Source organism: Carassius auratus, chromosome 15 (assembly GCF_003368295.1).
Source record: "Carassius auratus strain Wakin chromosome 15, ASM336829v1, whole genome shotgun sequence".
In the NCBI taxonomy this organism is placed as follows: domain Eukaryota; kingdom Metazoa; phylum Chordata; class Actinopteri; order Cypriniformes; family Cyprinidae; genus Carassius; species Carassius auratus.
Genome location: NC_039257.1, coordinates 12,352,220 through 12,377,662, shown reverse-complemented (window position 1 = coordinate 12,377,662; position 25,443 = coordinate 12,352,220). Strand labels below are relative to the sequence as shown.

The 25,443-nt window shown below is 39.0% G+C and overlaps 1 protein-coding gene across 3 annotated transcripts in view; it reads left to right on the top strand.

Moving 5' to 3' along the window:
* The window catches only part of LOC113115130 (serine/threonine-protein kinase ULK2-like), a 29,060-nt gene extending 3,733 nt beyond the window's left edge, over positions 1 to 25,327 (top strand). Inside the window, exons 3-27 of one of the 3 annotated variants that reach the window (XM_026282430.1) lie at positions 174 to 215; positions 8,223 to 8,255; positions 8,922 to 8,958; positions 11,166 to 11,339; positions 11,654 to 11,727; positions 11,840 to 11,941; positions 12,045 to 12,103; positions 12,848 to 12,930; positions 13,001 to 13,051; positions 13,131 to 13,219; positions 13,373 to 13,544; positions 14,654 to 14,714; positions 16,454 to 16,603; positions 17,862 to 18,007; positions 18,112 to 18,195; positions 19,388 to 19,659; positions 19,751 to 19,947; positions 20,575 to 20,684; positions 20,870 to 21,004; positions 21,177 to 21,388; positions 21,618 to 21,796; positions 21,885 to 22,003; positions 23,048 to 23,205; positions 23,281 to 23,416; positions 23,515 to 25,327. In XM_026282430.1, the coding sequence (XP_026138215.1) occupies positions 174 to 215; positions 8,223 to 8,255; positions 8,922 to 8,958; positions 11,166 to 11,339; positions 11,654 to 11,727; positions 11,840 to 11,941; positions 12,045 to 12,103; positions 12,848 to 12,930; positions 13,001 to 13,051; positions 13,131 to 13,219; positions 13,373 to 13,544; positions 14,654 to 14,714; positions 16,454 to 16,603; positions 17,862 to 18,007; positions 18,112 to 18,195; positions 19,388 to 19,659; positions 19,751 to 19,947; positions 20,575 to 20,684; positions 20,870 to 21,004; positions 21,177 to 21,388; positions 21,618 to 21,796; positions 21,885 to 22,003; positions 23,048 to 23,205; positions 23,281 to 23,416; positions 23,515 to 23,579 (2,940 nt within the window). In that variant the 3' untranslated portion in view covers positions 23,580 to 25,327. The remainder of the gene's footprint in view (positions 1 to 173; positions 216 to 8,222; positions 8,256 to 8,921; positions 8,959 to 11,165; positions 11,340 to 11,653; positions 11,728 to 11,839; positions 11,942 to 12,044; positions 12,104 to 12,847; positions 12,931 to 13,000; positions 13,052 to 13,130; positions 13,220 to 13,372; positions 13,545 to 14,653; positions 14,715 to 16,453; positions 16,604 to 17,861; positions 18,008 to 18,111; positions 18,196 to 19,387; positions 19,660 to 19,750; positions 19,948 to 20,574; positions 20,685 to 20,869; positions 21,005 to 21,176; positions 21,389 to 21,617; positions 21,797 to 21,884; positions 22,004 to 23,047; positions 23,206 to 23,280; positions 23,417 to 23,514) is intronic. The other 2 variants (XM_026282431.1, XM_026282432.1) reach the window with 2 other exon arrangements.
* The last annotated feature ends 116 nt before the right edge of the window (positions 25,328 to 25,443 follow it).

Sequence of the window (25,443 nt, the reverse complement as noted above, 5' to 3'; positions counted from 1 at the left end):
ATTTCTAAACCCAAACTTCTGATTGTAGCGTGCATTATTTTTACAAATATTGTTTATTATATTTGCAATTTTTAAAATAATACTTTATATTACAGTATGCATCTGTCTTTTATTCGTATATTATCTTTACAATGCCACAGTATTTATAGGCCGTGTTTATTTTTTGTTTACAGGAACTCCAACATGAGAACATTGTGGCGCTGTATGATGTCCAGGTAATGCACTCTTTTATTGCTATAATCTCTGAATGCTTTATCCGTACTTACTCTGGTGCCTAGAGCTGTTAGTGCTGTGCTACTATCCACTAAGAGCTGTGAGGGCCTGCGGGACTGGCCCAGTTCTTATATAACATCACCATTCACATGATAAGTCACATGATCTGTTCTTGACTAACCCCTGCTGTACATTGCATGAGACCACTTTGAGAATATCTTTCTTTAATGCTACTAAAGTCATTAGAGCGGACATTAATCGCAGTTACATAAATCCTAATGCAAAAATACATTGTGTGCAACCCTTAGTAAGTCCCTCACAGTGCATGTTAGAGAATAATGTCACTGGCTAGAAGGAAATAAGATTATTTCTCAGCATCCTTGGGGCTGACTGCTGCATACCATGCAGAAAATGTCAGAAGTCAGCCTGTTTTGTTAGCAAGCTAATTCATCCATCAGTATCCAGCGCTCCTCCTTCTGCATCCCACCAGCAGGCTCATACAGGGGGTGGGTTTGTCTCCTCTGGAATGGTGTGGGCTGCCATTTCATTGGTCCAAACCCTCGGCTGACAGAGCAGGCACTGTTCTGAAAGGATGTTGATGTCTATGGCAGGATCAAGCTGTGGGTTTAATTATGGCTGTTATGATTCAGTCACCTATACACCTTTGACATGTAATGCCTCCCAATATAGTGAAGAGAGTTGTTAAATATCCTGCTCTTCCCACGCAGCATGCTTATATAACACTCCCACCCGACACCGACCTGCAGGACCCCTCATTCTTCAGTTAAACCTGCTTGTCTGTATCAGTTTTGTGCTGAACCCTGCAAGACTTTTGGTCTACTCCAGGAAGACACTTGAGCAGAAGAGTGTTTTCATGTGTAATCTATCTCTCCTGCAAGGGCAGAGAGGTCTGAGTGCACTACAAGTCGTTTCGATTCATTTCGCTGATTGTTCTTGAAGATACACTGTTTATCTCATTCTTTTAGTTGGCTGTGACAGGTAGTACCAAACTGTCCCATTCGGGCCGAGGTGTGTTTTTCCTCTCTGTGCTGAAATTGAGAAGTAGGTGTCAGTGGTGACGTGCTGTAGCGGTTCATCAGCTGTGTTTGGAGACATGCATGCTCCGTTGCTTGTAGTCAGGCGACTGTAAATACATTTGTGCAATGCTGAGATCTGCGAACTCCTGGCTTCTGAATCACATGGTCAGTCGGACCAAGGTGGAAGATCTTAATTTACCCTGCAAGATTCAAGTCATTCCACCCCTCCGTACTTCAGCTGTTCTTCTTCCAGGAAAAGACACCGATATCTGAATCATGTTGTATACTCACATGGGTTTGTGCAGGAAGGGTATTTGGTTAGTATTTGCATCAGAAATGATATGCAGTCATAAACATACTCTCTGTACTCTATGTGAACAATTATTGTTACGAAATCCATAAAGCAATGCAAACAAACATTACCATAAGGTGCTCTATAGTGGGTGTTCAGTGACAATATTTACATTTCAAGAGCTACTGTTCCATCTGAATAAAAATAAAATAAAACCAGCACATTAATAACAAAAAATAGAGATATTGAATAAAAAATAAATACTACATGATTTATATATATATACCTGTACTACCTGTCACAGCCAACTAAAAGAATGAGATAAACAGTGTATCTTCATATATGATATATATATATATCATATATAAAATAAATACATATGCATACTGAATATATTTACATGATGTATACATAAATACACATACATGTATATATTTAATAAATATATGTAATATATATGTATATTCATATATAATATAAATCATACATAAGATGAATACACACACACACACACGTAAAAGTGAAAAAAAAAAAAACCTGCAAGTGGCTTGACATTCAGCCAAGTATGGTGACCCATACTCAGAATTCGTGCTTTGCATTTAACCCATCCAAAGTACACACACGCACACATGCACACGCGCACACACACACACACACACACACACAGCATTGAACACACACCCAGAGCAGTGGGCAGCCATTTATGCTGCGGTTCAGTGCCTTGCTCAAGGGCACCTCAGTCGTGGTATTGCCAGCCCGAGACTTGAACCCACAACCCTAGGTTTAGGAGTCTAACCGCCATGACTTCCCCCAAAATCTTAAATACATACATGTATTTATATGTGAACACAAACATTTATTTTGAATGAAATTTATTGCAATTAATTGCTTTAAAAATCCTAATATATTATTCAAGCACTTTTTTATGAAAACATTTTTTCATTTTCCAGCTTACACCTTATGATGTTATAATACAATTATACTAAATACTTTTCTAATTACATTAAAGTACTTTTTACCCCAATGGCAGTAGTGTTCTTTGTGGTGGTCTTGTTTAGTACTCACAAAATTAGTTTGGATGTCTGAATCTAATGTAGCCCTTCATTCTTGATTTAATGAACTCACTCACTATCTCACTTTGCAGATCTGTCACTCTCACTATCTTAAGACACTGTAAATACAAAGCAAGTGGATACCTGCTTGTTTGCTCCTCAAATGAAACATATGGCCATTTACCTCAGTGGGCACCAAGAGGCATATACTACAGAAAAAAGGTGACCTTTCTCCAGCACACCTCTCCTGATGGCAGCACGGAGCCCTGGGAATATCGATGGTGCTCCCTTCCAAGGCCAATTACTCTACCGTGGACTGTTTACAATCCACTGTCATTAAGGTTGTTAGGAGGATTGAGTTTCTTTGTACCCAGCCAGAGGTGTCTAGTTAAATCATAGCAACGGGGAGCACTTGCCCTTTCACATTTAAGCTGTACTGAGAGAGGAGGCCCTCAGATCCCACTACGCCACATGGAGCATATGCAGTGTGGTAGCGCTCCGGGCCAGACCTGCAGCTCCGATAACGATCTCAACCCACATGATGCAGAAGTGTGAATGGAGGCTGCTTGTGATTAATGCCAACGTTAGTCCAACTTCACACGTGCCTGCTTGTTTAGAGCATGTACACATAGAGATGTTGAAGCGTTATTGAGCTTTTCCTCAATGGAGATCTGTACCAATGGAACTGAAGATATCTCAGCAGCCATTTTAATTACAGGCTTGCAGTGAGAGCTGAGCAGCTCCAGTCAAACGCTATTCAGTGATGTCCCTGCCCTGTCAGAGGGAGGCTGGAGACCTGCTGTAATAACAGGGTGGTGATTCTTCTTCTGCCTGACACGGTGTACTTGTGCTTTTCCTTTAAAGGGATAGTTCACCCTACAACTCATCCTTATGCTGCGTCAATTCAATTCGCGCGTCAATTCGCGCCATTCGAGCGAACTAGACGCACGAATGAGGCGAATTCGCGTCTTCCGCGCCGTACTAAACGCCTCATTCGTGCCACGAGACCTCCAGACGCGCGTAAACGTGCCTTTGCATTGACTTAACATTGAAATAATTCGCGCCAGACGCTGTATTCGCATTGGTGTGAACACAGCATTAGAGTTGCACAGTTAGTCAAAATAAAACCAAAAATGCAATATGTTTTAGTGTGATCATAAAATCGCAAAGGCTACAATTAAAAAAAAAAAACGAACGTAACTTTTTTTTAATTAATTTATTTTTACATAGTAATATTTCTTATTTATTTAATAGTAACGCTCCAGGTTTGATGTGCATATAGGGCCACACAATTAGGCTAAATTTGTTTTGATTCAGTATCAATATGACTATATAATAATAATAATAATAATATAATAACATAAACAATTATTATTGTTATTATTTTATTATTTACTTATTATTTTATTATTCACTTATTATTTTATAGTTATATTGATGTATAGAAAATTCTACAGCCTAGAAGCATAGCGCATTTTAAATGGAAATGTATTTAATAAAATCGATAATGTTTTTTTTTTCTTCATTCCAAGTCTACATATTGTTATATTTTATGTGGAACACAAAATTCAGATTGATTGATTGATTGATTGATTGATGCATGTATTTATGTCAGTGGTGTGTAAATCAGTAGGTTGTTTGTTGTTTCGGACACCACTGATTTTCATTGTATGAAAAAAATCAGTTGAAACATTCTTCAAACTATCCTTTGAAGAAACAGAGAAGTTTTGTTCAGATATGCAGAGAACATGTACATTTGTAAGGAAAGGGAAATTTGTAAGGAGATCAAAGGAATGGAATAATTCCGGCTACTTGGAAACATGCGAATTAGGAGTGGGCGGGGCTTTGAGGCAGGGTAGGAGGAGTCAGAGTTGTTTATGAGTCACATGTGATTAAGACAATCATATGTCAAAACAAAAGTTGAACTTCCTGTTAGAGAACAGTGTGTCCCAGTGGAGGACGGATTGACTTGTTGTCTTCAGTTTTCTGAGAAGAAGGGGAGGGATGAATGCAAATGAAGACATTGAGCAGTGAGTGTTGTTTGCAAGAAAAGAAAGAAATACAGCCTGAAAACATCTGGAACCTGTTAATGTTTTCCTCGAGAGCTGCCTGCAGGAACTAAAAGCTGTTCAGCTAAAAGCCTAAGTTGTGTTCACAATGTAGTATAATGCTCTTTGCCATTTAGAAATGAATCCATTCTTTCAACTTTTAGTGTAATAGTGCTCTCTAAATGTCCGCCCTCATTTCCACCAACATGTCACCAAGTGTAGGTTGTTTGTTTATTTACCAGCCCTTCGTGGGTTGTAGACCCAAGTAAACATGTTTATTTGTCTTTATCTCTTAATACTGTGAGGTTCATGGCCTTGCCACTAGCAATATGATGTGCTGATGTTCTTCACTAGCTGTTTCTGCTGATAAACATCCTCTGGTGTGTCACTCAGAGCTCCAGAGACATTGCTTTAGAAACATTCTCGTCTAAAAGGACAGTCTGTGTAGCCTATATAGGCTCACAACACCTCAAGTATTCATTACAACCCTAGAATGTTCTGTTCCCTCATCATGTAGATAACTAGAAACCGGTTTCTAAGAAGAACATCCATCTCTCGCAGTTGGTCACACATGTGGTGTTTCTCAAACATTCATAATTTAAAGCCATGCTTTGGCTGCTTTCCATCTATGTAACCCAGCACGTCTAGTTATGATGCAATACTCTCACAGCCTGGCTGGACGGTGCGGCTTTTTGACTTCATATCGTGCCTGTATTTTCAGCTTGTGTTAGCTGTGGAGATATGATAATTTTTTTTTTTTTTTTTTTTTTTTTTTTTTTGCATGCAAAACATCTAACTGAAGATTTAACATTTTCATGTGGGTAAAAACTGAAAATGAGGTTCTGGTTATTAAATTGGGTGTTTGAACTCATTATGCTCTTTATAATGTCTTGTTCACAGGTGATAAATTAAACCAGTGACAATAAAGTTCTAAGGCATTGAGATGCCTTTTGATATTTCAGATGAACATATTTTACAAATTGCTACTTTAGCATAATTTTTGGTCAGGGGTAAAGTGTGTCATGTTTCTTGGTGTCATGTTTACCTGATTTAGCTTACAACTTTCAGTCAACAGTTTGGGCTTTTGAAAACTATTTCATCCAAAATTATTGTTATTATTATTATTATTATTTATTTTTTATTTTTTGATGTTTAAGCTGATTATTATGGTTGTTGGAATTCTGATGCAATGCAAGTCTGTTGTCAAAATTGCTGTTATTGACTTATTACACAAAGTAACTAATGCTATATGCCTCGCAGAAGTAGCAGCACATTGTTCTTCTGAAGCTCTGAAAGTTTCAAAATGATGGTTTTGTCCAGTGTTTGGTAACTGTCTGACCTATTTTTTATATCCTTGTTTACATGATAAATTTTAATTACATTACCACTGCTCTTAAATCATAATGCATATTGTTATGCAAGAGCCAAAGTGGAATCGCATCTCTTGCCAAAAGTAAGGAAAATATTGGCAGGAGGAGATCAGGGCGGCACTTGTGTGTTTGGACATGTGGTTCAATCTGGACCCAGAGCTATTTGTTTGTCTTTTCCTGCCCACATTGGTCAACGGCTTCTTTTGCACCTCTCATCAAGTCACCCGTGTGTTTGCTTGTGCATATCATGCTCAGGGCCATTTGACTTCAGATGAAGTCACAGATGAAGAGGTCAAGTTCAAGAAATGACTGAGATGGCAGCATTGATGATGTCCTCGAGTTTATCAGCCTCTCCTCCCATGAGCTGCTTGTACATTTTAATTCAATTTTACGTAGACAAACTTTTTTTTTTTTATTAGAAATGTACTAATATTAAAATTGTGGTTGATACTGATAAGCCAATAATGATTTTTGCTTAGCAGATATTAAAAGTCTTCAAAATGTATAACATATTGTGTCTAAATCAAAATTAAACACTAAAACAAAAATCAATCATTTTAAATGCTACAGGTACAAGATTATATGGAGCCCCTTATATGACATGCAAGAAAAAATAAATAAATTGTGTGCACGATTTACTAATTCCCTCCCTCTCAATGTACTAAACTGTGCAGACAATTACTATTGCGTTCCCTCGATTTGCTATTGCGTTCACTCGATTTGTTAAATGATTAATAAAATCGAGGGAACGAATTAGTAAATTGGGCGCACAATTTATAAATCGAGGGAACGCAATAGTAATTGTGTGCACGTTTTAGTACATTGAGGGAACGAATTAGTAAATCATGCATTACGATTTAGCCTACTATTTTTTCTTGCATGTCATGTGCGGGCTCTGTAAGATTACGTTTAGCTGTGTTGTTAAATTATTAGTAATAGGAATCCACCAGCATGAATTTTTACCAAACACTGAAACCAAAAAAAAAAAAGTTTTAATTTAAACAAAACCAAAACGTTTTTTGGCCAACTGAACTTGGTATGTTGTTCAGTGTGCCACGTTCTCTTTTGATTTTTGATTTTAAATCAGTAAAAACATAGTAAAATGAGCCGCATCTCGATATTGCATATAAAAAAAATTCTTTATTGTTCTTCTAACATAATTTTTGGTCATGGTTGTATCTCATCTATGTTGTGTGTAGAAAATAGAAACTAATTTGTTATTGCAGTAGTGTTGATTTAATGTCAATAATTTTGGCTCTTCAAAAATTTTTTTGGCAAAAATCTATATTTTTTGTTTTGCTGTTTTGGCTGAAAATTTTTGGTTTGCGAAATGTCAGTGTATTGCTAGTTATTAAGGAATAACTTTAATAGCATCATGATGGCAGAGGTAACACAAGAGAAATTAGTACAAAACTATTAAAAATTAGCAACATTGACCATTAATCAATATGGTACAAATATATTTCACACCCCATACATGCACCAATGAATTGTTCACAATAATTGTACATCCCTTAACTAAATGGAGTCAATTATGATTTAATGTTGACTTTGAGGACCCTGTCATTTTTTAAAACTTCATAAGGAGTAGCAGGGATTTTAAGTATTCAGTCATCTTGAATGGGTGAGGTAATGAGATACAGTGAGGAGGAACGAGAGGTAATGTGATTGTATACCGCTATGACAAGCTCTCCCCACACACACTCTCCACAGACGAGCACTTATGAGCAGCACATAAAATGGCCGCGCTTTCTTTGTTAATGGCCCAGTCCATCACAACTGCATTAATGGGCTGCCAACATCAATTCACTAGAAGTTACCATGAATTATACAATTTTGAGATGGGAATTATGGAGGAAGCTCTGTAGATTGGTGGCTTGTCTTGTTTATTGTAACACCCCACGTCCTAGAAAAAACCAGGGGTCTTGTGTTTTGTATTGGGCCAGCATTCAGAATTGAATTCCTTAAGTATTGACACAGCAGCCCTAATAGCTGTTATGAGGCTAGTGTATCTAATCGGTTTCAACAACATGAGGTTTGCATGCCAGGATTTGAAACACGAGTCGTTTTCACTTACGCACGTGCCTGGATTTCCACAACCACCTGCTTGCTGGAAGATATGAACCTGTGTGCAAACAAATCAGTGCCATATGTTTGCTGTTATGTGCTGTTTCTGAGAAAATTATGTTTCTTGTCTTTTTTCTTTTTAGGAAACCCCAAGTTCTGTATTCCTGGTTATGGAGGTGAGCATAAAGCATGTATTCACCCCACTTTCTCTCCTCTGTCTTGCTTCTCATTTCCACATGCTCTTGTTTTTGTCAGAAGGCGCCTAATCTTTCATGGCTATGCTTTCTAGTATTGCCCAACACTGCAGTCTCTGAAGGAGAAACAAACACATGAAGAGGCCAAACTAAAAATATCCATTCAGGGAAAGCTGCTCTCAAAAACAATTTCTAGAGCTTTAACATCAACTATCTTTAGTGTGTAATATCAGTTCAACACTTCTGATGTACCTTATGATAATGTAACCTGCTGGCTTTCTGAGTATTGTTTATTGGCACCTGTGTGTGTGACATGAGGAGGGTGTTTGTGCAAACAGATCTGCTTCTGAAACACTCAAAGTCCTCAACACCAGAGCCACTCACAATTGGTACACACTGATGCAATTTGCTCTTTGTGGATGGCATGCACACGTGTCCAAGTCAAGGAACATATTTCTTTATTTAAAATTCAAATGAAAACTGAAAATAAATAATACTGTTATAGGTATTTCTAGAGACCTTTTATTTCTGTTATCTGTTCGGAAATATTTAAGAGTTAAAAATGGCTCTTTTTGATTACTCCTATAAAATAAAATGTATTGATTTTAAAGTTGAGTTTTATTTTTCTCTGTTTGATTCCTCTTCAAGTACTGCAATGGAGGAGACCTGGCAGACTATTTGCAAGGTAAGCAGCTTGTGATCATTTGGTCAGGAGTGTCAAATAAAAAAAAAAAGCATTGCAACACATTTTAGAAAAGCCCACCTATAAATAGGTTTCTTTGCACATGAAATGGGGAAATGAGAGTCAGAGCTGAAGTGTTTGCCTCCAGGGTTCAATCTTAAAACACACTTACCTCCAACACCCTCAGAGAGCCACTACTGCCTCTATTATCATTTAAAGCTTTGCCCACATACCTGTTGTGAATAAACTGTGAAGTCTGAGTGTTCATGAACAGTCTTTGTTCTGCCAAAGGAATCTTATTGGTCTATAAACCATGTTTTCACTGAATGTGTTACGCACAGGGCATAATAGAGATGACTCAGGTGCCATTTACTTAGCGCGTGTAATGTTGGCTGGACTGTTACCCCTTGTTATGTTCAGATGGAGTGTTATCTTTGTTTAACCATGACAGATGTCACAGTACAGCAGGTCTCGGCCTCTCACACTTCTCCCCCCTGTATAATTATGCAACCGTTCTTTAGTTATACAACCTCACCACTACGTCAAACACTGTTTTGGGATCCGTACGAGGTTCATTGTGATCATAATTGCTTTGTTTATAGAGCAGATTGGGTGGAGGGAATCCTCTTAACAGCTCAGTGGATTACACCAGTTTTGCTCTAACAGGGGATCTGGAGCGACATCCCTACATGTAAAACCCCTGAGCAGCTTCTGATTTGAACATTTATTCCAATCAGGGGCTGAGAGAACATGACTGTGATGCTCTTGAGTGTTGTGGACATTCTTAAAAAACGAATCCATTCTAAAAAACGAATTATGATATTAATACTCGCCCTAAAAGTGCTCAGCAATTAGGATAACCTTTTGGCCAGCATTGTAACCGTGTCTTCATTTTTGTGCATTGGAAACTTAAAACATTTGGAATTCTGCTTGTCAACTTTTTATCTATCAGTTAGAATGGGTAATCTAATAAGTAATGTTTTGACGTGTATGCCATTTTTCTAATTATTATTAGTTATTAATATTAATAGTAGTAGTTTCTATGTGTTTATAACTACTGTGTCATTTATAGGTTTTATTGTGTATTTTCTTTGTTTCTTTGTAAAGGAAACTTAAAGGGAAAGTTCACCCAAAAATTAAAATTCTGTCATTAATTACTGAAACCCACTGAAACACAAGTTAAGATGAACTCCAGGAACTCTCTGACTGTCTGTAGACGTTCAAGGTCCAGAAAGGTAGTAAAGACATTGTTTAAATAGTCCATGTGACATCAGTGGACAGCAGAGGGTCAGAAAGCTCTCGGATTTCATTAGAAATCTCTTCATTTGTGTTCCGAAGGTCTTTACAGGTTTAGAACGACATGTGGGTGTCATTTTTCATTTTTGAATTTTCATTTTTGGGTGAACTATCCCATTAACATTTAATGAAAATTTTAATTTGGGTGTGGAAAATGTGTATGTATTTATATAAAATAAATATCAGAATACAGTTTAAGAATTTACATTTTAAAAATAACTTTACAGTTATAAATGTAAATATGATGTTATTAATTTCAATACATTAAATATTAAATGTATACATTTTGTGAAAATGTTGGCAGGCACTAATGGCTAGGGCTGGGTGTGGTGAAAAATCATGGATATTAATGACTTTTAAATAGTCAGTCTACATTTCAAGTTATGCTTACTTAGTATAAATGACTCACTGGCTATAATGAAACGTCTGTGTTATCCCTTTAAAGGTGTGGTCACTTTAGCAAAGTTTTAGCCATTTCAGCAATAAAGATCCATTGCCTATACAGTAACCTAGTGGTGTGAAGTAGAGCTCGCACAGAAGTCACTTTCAAACCAAGCTGCTTTCTGTTGGCCATCACAGCAAATTTGTGACCAACTTGCGTGACGATATCAGAAACTACATCGGGGAATCTTTCACCCTCACCCAAAATTTCCAATCATGTGGATTTCTACTGAAATCACTGCATTCCTCAGAGAAAACTTGCCAAACAAACTTAGTTTAAAAAAAAGTTTTCTCTTTAAAGCTAGTGAATCTGCGGTTTCTTGACACATGGAGCCCATTGATTTTCAGGAAATGTTCTGTTTAGAAGCATTGTGATTGCAGATACCCTATCTGGCTAAATTAGGCTTTTATAGAATGTCTTAATGGATTTTATAGCAATGTTACTCAGCAGTACGATGTCTTTGCTCTTTCAGCCAAGGGCACTTTGCGAGAGGACACGCTGAGGGTCTTTCTACAGCAGATTGCAGCAGCCATGCGCATCCTCAACAGCAAGGGGATCATCCACAGAGACCTCAAACCTCAGAACATCCTGCTGTCCTACACGGGCCGCAAGAAGTCCAGCCTCAACGGCATACGCATCAAGATTGGTAACACTCTACCCACAGATTTACTGCTAACATTATGTGCTGTACATCTAATGTAAAATTGAGAAGTCTAAAACCACATTACAAATCTGGAAACTTAAAACTGGAAATGAATGTCTCAGGAGGTTTGGAGTCCACTGTGCATGTACCTAATCTTTCATATCTAACAGTCTATGTAATACAGTTTCCGCCCTCTGATCGTTCACACAGCCGGTTCTTTGTTTCCATTGCCCCAGTCTGTGCAGAAGTTAGACGTCGTGACTCTCAGACAGCAGCGTGTTGCTATTAATAACACCGGCGCTCTCTTTGTTTTACAGCTGACTTTGGTTTTGCAAGATATCTCCAGAGCAACATGATGGCTGCCACATTATGTGGATCCCCAATGTACATGGTCAGTAGCCACAAGCTGAATTCTGTCTCACTGTCTCAGAATTGTGAACTATAGCAGATGCGTGAGACATTGGCAGCATCATATTCTTATAATCTGTCACCTCTTCACACAGGCTCCAGAAGTGATCATGTCCCAGAACTATGATGCCAAAGCTGACCTGTGGAGCATCGGGACTGTCATTTATCAATGCCTCGTGGGAAAGCCGCCTTTCCAGGTTAGTTTCGTGACGCTGAAGTTAAAGTAATATATTCTGAATACTAAGTAAGTGTTATTTTGATGGTGATTTTAAATGGTGTTTAATGTGTTTATGTGACCAGGCTAACAGTCCACAGGACTTGAGGATGTTCTATGAGAAGAACAAAACCTTGTTGCCAAAGTAAGAGCACTGACTCATTTTAGTTTTTCTTTTGTGGTATTATGTGTCATAATGCTAAATGTTTTAAAGTAAAACCACAGTTGTTTCAGATACTGATACCTAAATAATAGTAATGAACAATACAATGCTGATACGTATATACTCTACTGTTAAAAAGTTTGGAAAACATAAAATAATACTTTTCTTTATTGAGGATGCATTAAATGGATTGAAAAAATCAGTAAAGACTGCAAAAGATTTTTTTATTCCAAATATTGGTGTTCTTTTCATTCAAGACTCCTGACATAATATTTCACAGTTTACAGAAAAATAGTAAGTAGCACAAGGATTTCAATACTGATAATATTAAGAAATATTTATTGAGCAGCAAATCTGCATAATATATTGATTTCTGAAGGATCGTGTGATACTAAACACTGGAGTAACATGTAAAAATTAGAGTAAAATTTCAGCTCTGCCTAACAATTTACATTTTGAAATATATTCATATAGAAAACAGTTCTTTAAAGTTGTAATAACATTTCACTTTGCTTTGAATGTATTTGATCAAAGAAATGCAACCTAATTCAGTACCGTGCATACACAAAATAACTTAAATGAAAAGAACACTTAATTTAAGTATTATGTGCTCAAAATTAACTCAACACTTTTAATTATTCTTTCTAATATTTTTATTAAGCCAGTAATCTCCACATGGCCAGTCTCTGGTTGCTATTTACTAAAGAACTAATGCTTTGTTCACAGCATCCCGAGAGAGACGTCTCCTCAACTGCAAGATCTTCTGCTGGGGCTGCTCCAGAGGAACCAGAAAGACCGAATAGATTTTGGTCAGTGTATTTCTGTTGTTTTAACACCTTGTTGTTCCCTCTTTCTTATTGTATACTCTTCTGTCTGCAGACACTTTTTTCAGTCATCCTTTCTTGGAACCGACATCAACTATTAAAAAATGTGAGTAAGGGAGCATTTGATGAGCGAAGTTGATGAGTAAGGTGTGGCTAGACACTAAGACAGCTTTTGTTTTACCCAGCATGCCCTGTGCAAGTGCCTACGTGTTCGGGCTTGGTCACAGACAGCACGTGTGGCAGTTCTCCTTCCTGTCGTTACGTCTCTCCACCGGTGAGCCCCTAACTTTGTCAATGCTGGATCCACTGTCACAATGCCACAGGCGTGAGCAGAGGTGTTGTGTGAGATGATTATGGCATTCAGAAGGGTAATGGTACTGACTCAGCTAAAGGTAATCCAGGGTTTACCTCCACGTTTGTGTTGCAGTCCCTGCCAGACATGCAGACTCTCCCCGAGGACGTGTTGTCCTCTCCACCTCTCGGTCCTCCCAACTATCTGCAGCTGTCCAAAGAGTCGGGCGGCAGCACCAGCAGCAAGAACTCCTCCTGCGACACTGACGACTTTGTGCTGGTGCCCCATCTCTCTGGAGAACAGTCCTGTGAGTCACATGATGTCACCGAACACATACCACGCGCCTAGACAGACTTTTTTAACTTTTAACTTTTAACTTTTTTCCAGTTAAAATATTAAAACAAGATACATTTATTTTATAATCTACGTTTTTTTTTACTCTATTTGACCATTAATGTAAGATCATGTAACTAACATTTTTTTTTATGATTCACACATTTTATTTTCCTTTCATAAGCAAAATAATATGCTTCAGTTTTACTCCATGTGGGTAAGGTTTATAAAAAAAAATAACAATAATTTTAATCCTAAATCTAGATAAGTTTGAGGTTTGTGCTGAAAACAAAGCAAACACATTTAATTTAACTCCGAGAACAAGCCTTAATATCTTACACAATTTTTGTAAAATATGCATATTTTAATATTAAGTATAATGTATTTAAAATGGTTCAGTATTATCATTCAGTTATGGAGAATAAATCTTGAATTAATTGTATTTTTTAAGGCAAGCCTTAATTTAAGCCTTTTTATAAATATATTAAAATATAAAAATTGAAAAATATGTATTTCAAGATACATGTTCTCAATTTTGGAGAATGTTGTTATGGATATTGTAAGTAGGTTTAGATATTTTTACTGGAAAAAACTAGATTTTTTTTCTCTTATTACACTGGCTAATATATATATATATATATCTTTATAACTGTACAAAATATATATAAAAAGCAGAAAATATTGAAACATACATATAACTCCATATAAATGATGTAGCTTCTGATAGTTTTGTAAGATATTACATTTAGAAGCAAATTCTGATATTTTTACTGGAAACCAAAACGAAAAATACAGAGCAAGAAAATGAATATTTGCTGTGTACCGTTTTTCCTCTCTCTCTATCTCTCACACACACACACACACACACACACACACACACACACACACACACACACACTATATTTGAGCAGCTGCTGGAGCTGCTTGTGTGTGTTTTTTAGTGTATAGAGAGGCGTCAGCTGAGTCAGCTCTACGAAAGCCTTCCAGCGCTGCTCACGCTCTCACACGCTGTGATTTGTTGGTGTATGTGAGACTGTGTGTTTATGTAATTCTCACGGCTGTCTTTCTTTCTCTCATCTTCAGATGACCCTTCAATGGGTGCAGTGGCCCGCAGGCCGTCCAGTGAATTCCTTCTGTGTGGAGGGTGAGTGTGACATCGCTCACTTGCTCCACTCAAGATACATTATAATGCTTTAATAGCTCAAACCTGTGCAAATGTTAGACAAGGATTTTAGCAGACTGACATTTATCAGGCCAAAGATACACAGTTCACGGTCGAGTCCGACATGCAGACAGGAATATTAACTCTGGGTAAATCATCTACAGTAGATCCTTTTTTGTCTGTTTGCTTCATGGAAGTATGGAATTATGGATTAGCACACTGATCCGTTGGTTTTTTGATGTCATTGGAGATATTTTTAGTGGCTTCCACTCACAGAGAGGTGAATCACACGGCTGGTGAATGATTCCTGTGGGAGCAAACATGCGGGTTGTGTTTGTGCTTCTGCCCTAAGAATAGACACCCTGCTGTCATTTCTTCCCATCTGCATGTGATCCAAAACTGTTTCCACACCCTTTACTCGTGAACCGACCTCTATTTTCGTTCAGAGGTGCTGAATTAAATGTCCATTGGGTGTTTTGTGACTAGATGGTGCCGTTATGCAATAGATCTGACATGAATTTAGCCAGAGCTGACAGTGATGGTTAAGACATTCGTATGCTGTGCATATTTTGTCTGTTAGTCATGTCAAACAGAAGCGGTTTTGTTTTTGTGAGAGTCGGTGCACTTCCTTCTCCTCTGTGGCTTTTCTGTTTCCCTCTCTTGTACAAGATAGACGTACTCCACCTTCTCTGTCTCCTCTCTTGTCTATTTATTCTTTTTACACACTACATATACACTAAAGACAAAAAGGTTGAACATACTCGACTCGATGCTAAAAATGAAAGTAGACGTTTTTAAATTATAAGCATTTTACAAAACTTTTTTACTTTTTTCTTTGTTTTTATCATTGTGAAATATAAGTGCAATTTAACAAAGCTATTTTCTACTCAAGAAACAGTTCTTATGATCATTGTTGGAAACAGTTGTGCTGCTTAATATTTTTGTGGTAACCATGATACATTTTAGGAGGACTGTTTGATGAATAGAGAGTACAAAGCATTTATTTGAAATAGAAATCTTTTATAAATTACATTTTACATTATACAGTGCATTTAAAACAACATTAAGACTTTAATTCAGCATGGATACAATAAGTTCAAAGTGAGATCAAAAGTGACGGTAAAGTATTAATTGATTTAAAAAAGAAAATCATACAGAAAAATCTTTTAGTCTGGTCGGTTATGTCCTGTTTGTTTTGCTGTCCCATGCCTGCTTAACTGTTCACGTGTAGCTCACACTCACTCTCCTATTTCACTCATTGTATAATCCATGAGTATGGAGCTCAAAACTTTCCTTCCTTGCTTCTTATCAGACCATAGTTTACACGGTGTGCGCACACCCTCATACATGACCCAGTCATGACACATCTAAAAAAAAAACATTGTGTTCCCAATAGAATAAGAATGAGCTGTTTTCCTTTGTTTGAGACTGGCGAAAGTAGGCGGACCCAGCACGTGCCACTGCCTGAAAGCTCCGCCTATTTCTCCTCCCTCCCCTTTACTGATTGGTCAGGGCTTTGTGTTTACACTGTACCTCCACCCCAAAGTGGTTCAGCCATGCCCTTTGAGCAGAAACAGCTTTGCTTACCTCATTTGACGAAGTTAGACACTTTTCTCACTTTACATTTAGTGATCGCAACCTTTCTTAAAGGTTTTTATAGCATAAATGGGTTTGGAAAAGCATTCAGACTGGATTGCAACCTTATTTTCTGGGTTTCTCAGGCCACCGCAGCCATACTCCGGACAGACCCCAATGGTATCACCTCGAAGCGAGACCACTCCGATACCTGTGCCCACACAGGTCCGAAACTACCAGCGTATCAAACAGAACCTGTCCAGCAGCCCAACCACAACACTTTATGGCTCTCCCAGGTAAGACATCCAACAACAGGAACAATAACTCTGCTAACTGCTTTTAGTTGCATGTTCAAGTCATAAAGATGCAATGAGTGACATGATTGCATCAGTTTTGTATGATCATTTCACTTTGGGGAGAATTTGCTAAGTGATTCAGTGGATTGTCTTTGGGAACAGGTGGGTTTAGGGTCTTCAGGCAGGTGTCTAGCAGACTTTGGAGATTAAGACTGTTACACAGTCCCTTATTAGTCACGCCAGACCTCAGCAGCTGCTTGGCCTACTTCACTCTGACCTGCCCTGTGTCTCAAAAAGTGCTTAAGCTCATCACGAGTGCCCAGGGCTGAGCTGGTTCACATTATCTCACCCTCACCGGGCTGATGAAGTACCCCTTGGCACTGCTTGAGACCTGATTTATGAGTCATGATTGCCTTCCAGGTGTCATCCACTGAACTATTTTACATTTCTGAGTTTATCAAGCTTTGACAGGTGATTTTTTGTGTCATTTAAGATTATTTATGGCTTGTTTGGGAAGGCAGGAGTATTGAGAAGCTCACTTTTAGCCGAATAAAATCCAGTAACTCCTTTCCTAAGATCTGTACAGACAGAGGATATTCTGCACATTGTGTGTTTCATATACAGTGGTGTAAAAAGCATCTGGACATTAAAAATATATATAATTTCCTTACTATATAAATAGCTTGGGTTGGGAAGTTGTAAAATATCATTAGAATTTAGAATGACTGTTTTCTTTTTAATATATATATATAATAAAAATAATAATAATTACAATCCAGTAATGGCAAAGCTGAATTTTCAGCAGAAATTATTCTAATATGCAGATTTGATGCTCAAGAAACAATGGTGTGCTGATAAATATTTTTGTGGAAACCTTGATAAACTGAATGAATTCTTTGATGAATAGAATTTATTTGAAACTCGAATCTTCTATAACAATATCAATCTTAATTTTTCAATCAGTTTAATGCATCCTTGCTGGATAAAAGTATTAATTCAAATAAATAAATGAATCATACTGACCCCCCACATTTTGAATAGTACTGAGTCATGCTAAATGACACTTATTTTAAAGGAAGACGTGCAGTTTTAAAAAGCATTGGGACACTTTGTGGTGGTCAAACCACAGTTAATGAACATCCACTAAAATGACATAGAGACCAGATGAATGCATAATTGCTGTTAAGAAAAGTGAGGGAATTGTAAGGTTGTCCATATACTACTATAGAATGATTTTTAGTGTTTTTTATGGTCACAGGTCAGGCACAGTGCGGCGCTCCAACACTAGCCCCATGGGCTTCCCTAAAATGGTGTCTGGGTCACCTAGCCCTGCAGATACGGTCCAAACAGTGGGGCGACGTCTCTCTACGGGCAGTTCCCGGCCCTACTCCCCCTCTCCACTGGGTAAGAGTTCCTGCTCTCATTCTTTTTTAAGTTTATTGGGAAACTGGCTGACATGTCCTGACATGCCTGTTTTGTGTGTGTCTGTTTCTGTATTTGTTCCCCAGTGGGCACTATTCCTGAGCAGCTCGGCCACTGCTGCTGTGGACATCCCCAGAGCCACGAGGCACGCAGTCGCAGCTCCTCAGGCGGTGAGTTTACATGTGAGAAATTCTCATGACAAAAACACAGCACTACTGTTTCCTCTTCAAAGTGGCACCATTAACAGTCTCACAAGTGGTAGCCACAGTCGCTTCCTCCTGGTGGGTGCCAGTGTCTGCGTTATTTAGGTTTCCATGGATACAGCTGCTTGTTATGGCTGAGAACTCAACAAGCGATCAGGAACAATGCATGTTCCTGGGAGCTTTCATGCAAAACCTCTTCAAACCCACAAACCTTCAAACCTGTGAACTCAATGATCGTGTCTAAACAGGAGACAAACTCGTTGACCCTGTTGTTTTAGACCAAGGGTTGTCCAAACTCGGTCCTGGAGGGCCGGTGTGCTACAGAGTCTCATTTACATACTGCAGTGCCACCTAGTGGCTGATCATGAATGTGGAGTGCCATATCAATAATGTGTTACTGTGAAAGGGATAGCTCACCCCAAAATGAAATTATTGTCATTATTTACTCTCCCTCATGTCATTCTAAACCCATAACATTTTGATTAATATTCAAGACGCAAACATAGCTTCTGTGTATGTGTTTAGCATTATTTAGATGTAAGTAAAAGCCTTTAATTAAATCTGTTCATCATACCTCGTATCTCTATACTTGGTGTAAACAGCTTGATTCATTTGGATTCATTTTACAATGCCTTGATAACCATTTATAGATCTATTAAATAAATAGTTTACTTACTCTCAGGTCATCCAAGATGTAGATGAGTTTGTTTCTTCATTGGAACAGATTTTAAGAATGTAGCATTACATCACTTGCTCACCACTGGATTCTATGCAGTGAATGGGTGCCGTCAGAATGACAGTCCAAACATCAGATAAAAACACAATAATCCACACAACTTCAGTGCATCAGTGAACATCTTGTGAAGTGAAAGGCTGTGTTTGTCTGCAGAGGATCCACTGGTGAGCAAGAGATGTAATGCTAAATTGCGCCAAATCTGTTTCGAAACAAACATACATCATAGATTGGCTGAAGTACTAAATTTGGTACATTTTCATTTACATTTTCATTGTTGTGTCGACTACTTTTGGTACCTGGTGCCAGTTGCATTAACTTAGCCTCTATGTTATTAAAATCTAGTCTGACTATGAGAATAGAAATGTGAAGAGAATTAGATTTTTTTTTTTTTTTTTTACTAAATGGACCCTTTTTATGTTTTAGGTTCCCCTGCACCGTCCTCTCAATTGCTGGGGGCTCGTCTTCAGAGTGTGCCCATACTGACTGACATTTACCAGAACAAGCAGAAGCTACACAAGCAGCTGTCTGACCCAGTTCACCCCACCGCCTCAGCCTACCCCACCAGCCACTCCCCTCAGCTTGGTCGCCCCGGCAACCTAGGCACCTCCCCCACCAAGCACCTTGGCTCCTCCCCTCGCACATCTGACTGGTTAACGAAGTCACCGCTGCCCACCATCATCGGCTCACCCACTAAGGTAAGCTTAAGGAGCTGTCAGGTGAAAAGGCCTGTTTCAGGCCTGAGATCAAGAGCTTTTGCCATTAATAATACAATTCCCTCTCATATAGGCAACTGCTCCATTCAAAATCCCCAAAACTCAAGCCTCGTGCAACCTCATGGCCCTGGCCTCTCAGCAGGGTATGTCCGACAGCCCTATCCCAGTTAAAACACTGATGGATGGGCGTGACCTCTGTGTACATCACTGCTCAGCATATCCCAGCAGCCGCCAGTGTGCACCAGAGGCCAGCAAGACTTCCTTTGGCAGGTCAGTGTGAAAATGTGCATCACTGATTTCAGAGACGTGAGCTCCATGCGGTAACTGGGCAGTCAGTGCTCATGTTTACCGACGAGAGCAGCCTCAAAATCAGCTAGTCCTTCTTACTTTATCTAGTAAGCTGCTGTTCCATTTGCAGAATTACCTGACTTGCATTGTTTAATTTTTGACTAAATAATCACCGTTTTTGAGAATAAGAGATTTCTTTCAAAAAAATATTCACCTTAAACTTTTGAACAGGAGTTTATGAAAGTATTATATAGCTTATGAATAATGAACATACAGTACATGTTTCCTGTTTTAGTGATTTGTTTGTTTTTAGAGATTTATATTTCAACAAAATGTATTATTCATTTTTTAAGAAAGCGTTTTAAGCTTGAATATTCTCTTTTCAATAATTCTTTTAAGAATTTTGTATATATCTATATATATATATATATATATATATATATATATATATATATATATATTATAATTTATAATATCAGACCATTGACATTTATGACTTTCTCACAAACCAGAAATGATGTATATTTAAATAACTTAATAGATTTAGACAAGATGTAAGTGCAATCAACGGACCCCTGTGTTAGAAGCTGAAGCTGTTTATTTCCTCAGGTCTGTAAGTGCTGGCAGACTGTCTGAGCAGCCGGTGCGGATCACTTTGGGAGGACAGCCGTACCAGGGCAGCACAGACAGCCTCAACACAGAGAGACCCATGGACACAGGTAGCCCCTTTCCCCCCTTTCCTTTGCTACAGCTTTTTGTAAAGCTCAGTTTTTCATACCAAAATTATTTTACCCCACTGACATCATTTGAGCTTCTCCTGAAAGCTTCCGTCTTGCATGAAGTGTTCTGATTGGCTGCCGGCGTTTGTACGTGTTTTGTGACCCCTGTGTGCATCGCTCCCCAGCCCCAGCAGGGCCTTGCGGTTTGGCAGCAGGCGGGGCAAGTCCCCGCACCGTTGTGTTCACAGTGGGCTCTCCCCCCAAAAGCAGCACCCCTCCCACCTGCAGCCATCTCACCTCCCGCCCGCGCACCACCTCAGGTGAGGGGCTTCGTCTCATAAACCTGCCCCATTCATCTCTGCTTCAGCTGCCGCATTATGTGTTTAGTACCTGTGCCACTGTTTTAAAGCCATTCTGATGCATTAAGGTCAAGATCTAAAGCTAACTGATTCATAAGACTGTGGCTGATTGTGTGTGTCTGTGTGTCTGCAGTAGGCTCCAACAGTTCGGCAGGCTCGCTCTGCTCCACCAGCGGTAAGGTGTATATGGGCTCCCCCCCAGGCATGACCATCGGCACCTCTCCACCAGGAGCGGAAGCGGCTCCCAGCAGTCTGCGCTATGTCCCTTACGGCACCTCCCCGCCCAGCTTGGACGGATTCATCACCTTCGAAGCTCCAGAACTGCCAGAGGAGACACTGATGGAGGTGAGAGAGCTGGAACGACAGACTGGATGAGATCAGATCTCTGTGTGGAGCACTGGCTGTTGACAGACTCACGGGATTATTACAATTAATGACAAAATGAGTGTTTGGAAATGTAAACTTGACATTTTTTAGCTGGTGAAAATACTAGTGTTCTAATTATTTTGGCCAACACTGTATAAAGGTAGGTTTTCTTGGGAAACGCTAACATGCGTGTGTTTGTGGTTGGCAGCGTGAGCACACAGACACACTGATGCACCTGCGGATGATGCTGTCTTTTACGGACTGTGTGCTGGAGATCGCTTCTCTACGGGTCGGAGGACCTGATCTGGGTGCGTCGGCCGCCTCTCTCTACCCGCCCCAGGGCAGCGTGGTGGTGGATCAGATCAGTCAGCTCAGTAAGGAGTGGGGGTAAGAAGAGTGCACACAAACACGTGATCTTGAACAATGAGAGTTCATAGCTTACAGTATGTGACGCTTTGGTCATGGTCTCACACAGGCAGGTGGAGCAGCTGGTGTTGTACATGAAAGCCGCACAGCTGCTGGCCTCCTCACTGCACCTGGCCAAAGCTCAGATCAAGTCTGCCAAACTCAATCCATCCATGGCCGTCAAGCAAGGTGAGCTGCTGCATTAGACGGCTGTGTGTACAGTCCAACCAAAATGTATTCATTCCTCACATTATCACAGTTTATTTGTTCAGTCTCTGGAAACAACACTTAAAACATGGTCAGGTCAAAGTGTCTGAATAGTTTTTTACTTGTATTCATTTTACTGATAGTCCACTGTATGAAGAATATTTGGGTATAATATGTGACCGTTTGCTTTATTTTGCTATCCTCACTTGGATAAATGAACTATAGTGTCCTGCACCCGCTAGTAAAAATAATATAAAAAATTATATCTGGTCTCTGAATAATTTTTGGTTTGACTAAATTTGATATGTAATTATTTAGTTCAAATTGTTAAATAAATTATTTTAAACCATTTAAAAAAGACAAAACTCAAATATAAATAAGCCAAAACATAATATTTAAACAGACTTTTTATTTAGTTAATTCCTTAAGCAACTGTCATTTTTAAGGACAAGGATTCTCACGTTCTAGGAAAACATATATATATATATATATATATATATATATATATATGAGGGTATTTTAAAAGAGTGATTTCTAGTTGCAGAAATGTTATGAAAATAAAAATGTTGTGGGCATTTTTCAAATAATTATACATTTTTCTAGTTCAGCTCAAAAATACTTTGTGTAGAAAATGTAACTGTCTAACATTTGTAAGTATAAAAATAAAAAATAAATAAAAAGTATCTAAAAACAAGTTACAAATGAATAGAAAAGTTGGTGTAAATGTGTAAATTATTGAAACTGCTGTAGTAATGAAATGTTATGATTATTTTAATGTATTATGACTTTTTGTCTGTAAATAATATTTAAACATTTAAAAAACCTAATAATTTATAATGTTGGCATAGGCAATAAAATGAATTAAAATGTACTTAAAATAATGAAATAAGGAAAAAAAAAATCTAAATAGTAAATAAAGTTTTAAAGACAGCAGCTGTGTCTTTACAGCAGAAATGCCAGACATATCAACTGGAGTCAAAAACGTAAAGAAGGTAGCTACTAACACATCTTGTCTCTGAATTTCAGTGGTGAAGAGTTTGAACGAGCGCTACAAGAGCTGCATTTCCTTGTGCCGCCGGCTCACGGACAAACTCAACCACTTCTTCTCTGACAAGCAGCGATTTGTGGATGAGATCAACAGTGTGACAGCTGAGAAGCTCATTTATAACCATGCTGTAGAGATGGTGAGTAAGGATGCTCCTGAGCTGTGTTGTGTGACTGAATGAGGGGTTAACATTGGTGTGGTGTTTGTGGAACAGGTGCAGTCGGCTGCACTAGACGAGATGTTCCAGCAGACAGAGGACATCGCATATCGCTACAACAAAGCCTCCATGCTGCTGGAAGGCCTGTCCAAGATCCTCCAGGACCCAGCCGATATAGAAAACGTCATCAAATGTGAGTGAACTTCCTTCATTTCATTAGGATTGTTTACTAAACAAAGCTGAAATAAAACGCTTTTAACATCTGTTCTCTTTGCGTTCGTTTTTGTACAGACAAGGCAAGCGTGGACCGGAGGATCTCAGCTTTGTGTTACTGCACCGTGACCCTGTACGAATAAAAAGCATGATCTGTAAAATCTCGGCCAGTGCTCTCACTCCAGGGACCATCATCTTCTCAAACCACAGAGAAGACTAAGACAAATCCCTCGTTTTTGTTTCGTAGCAAAGCACTTTCAGTTCCTTTTGATTCCTTTCAGTCACAAGCGACAGACCAAGTATTGCATTTTTTTGCAGATGACATTTTGAAAAGGATGTGCACAAGTTCACTACCAAAGATGAAAACTAAACAGACGTATTAGTATGAAACAGCTGTTAGACCTGCATTTGGATCCATCTTAAGTTTCTTTTTTTTTCTTCCTGAACTAAAGGGATTTTGGACTGGGAATCCTTGGAGGCCCAGGAAATGAACATCAGTGCGAATCAGTTGATCTTATTGTTTTATACAGCTCTGATTATTTATTGCTTTTTTTTTTTTTTTAGAATAATATGCTAGTGTTATTGATAGTGTTGAAAGACGACATGGGCCGGATGTGAAGCCCAAAGCAGGACTGTAATATCTGGTACAGCACTCATACACAATCACATGGTTGGACTTAAGAGGAATCTGTAGTATTTCAGCTTTGAAGCAAATGCACTTTATTGAGGCAGATGTGAAAGACGCTTGTCCTAGAACATCTGGCAGAAGAGGGGATCATGATTCTTCGTCCTTCTCCAAGGCTCTGGTTTCTTCCCGAGTGTCTGGACGGCCCTTGAGCATCAGGTTGGATGGACAATGGCGCCACATAAGAGCCTCGTGGTGCTTCATCCACAGTGGTCAAAATACTTGAGTAGTTACTTACCTTTTGACTCCGCCGTACTCAGAAAATGTTTTTATGTTCATATTAATACTGTAGCTTTTTTTTTTTTTTTACCGCTGTGCGCGAGCTCTAAATACTTGTACATTCTGCATGTGTGTGTTTTTGTTTCGGAGTGACTGAAGAAGGTGGAAGCTGCCGCCCCATCCCTGCCCCTCAACTTAAGAGCACAAGATTTCCTCATTTTTTTTCTTTGTAGAGGCAATAGACGTCGACAGCTTCCACAGATTCTCTGAGGCCTCACAGAAAGCTCAAGACCTCACTTTGCATGGCAGCTCTTGATGAAAGCCCATGGATATCTTGTGTACGATAAAACATTGACCGTGCGGGATGTGGATGTCGCAGGTAAATGGGATAGAGCCGCTGCCAGGCTCTGCTTTTCCCCGTTCATCCACTGTGCTCATGACAGTGTTCGTGTAACTACGCTTCCTAGGTGCTGCAGTGGCCAGTTTCAGGATACTGAAGAACTAAAAAGCATGACTTTGAGTAGTCGACTTTGGCTTGTATATGTTTTTGATCACCTCGCCCCCTCTTTCCTGCACGGCCCCTCGTGAGCCTACGAAGCCTTTACTGTACGGAAAGAGAAGGCTGTCCTGCCTCAAATCCATGAATATCTGTAGATGTAGGACTTCCTTATCTGGGTCTAAAGAGAACTGTGTACAGATGAACTAGTAGAGAAGTCTAGTAGCGAGCACATGTACCTGTGGAACATTAGAATGTATTTGCCCTTCGTTTAGCACCTTTCCTTTCTGAATAAACGCTTACGACCAGCCTATCACAGCCCGACACGACACGATCACAGCCGATGCAGCCTGAAGGCTCCGCTCCCTTGATTTTCAGAAAGAAATGTTGATGTTTTAATCAATATGTGTGTTTTACCAAGGGCATCTGTGTCGTCTGAAACTGTAGAAATGCAGTTTTTGTTTATTAAACGGATCAGTTTTATCCTATTATCTGAGTCTCAGATTGTGTGTCGCATACATGTGGGAAACTTACTGTATAGTGCTGTATTCAAAATACAGAGGATGTACTGAAAGTGCAGCAAAGGTGAGATACAACTAAAAAGGCA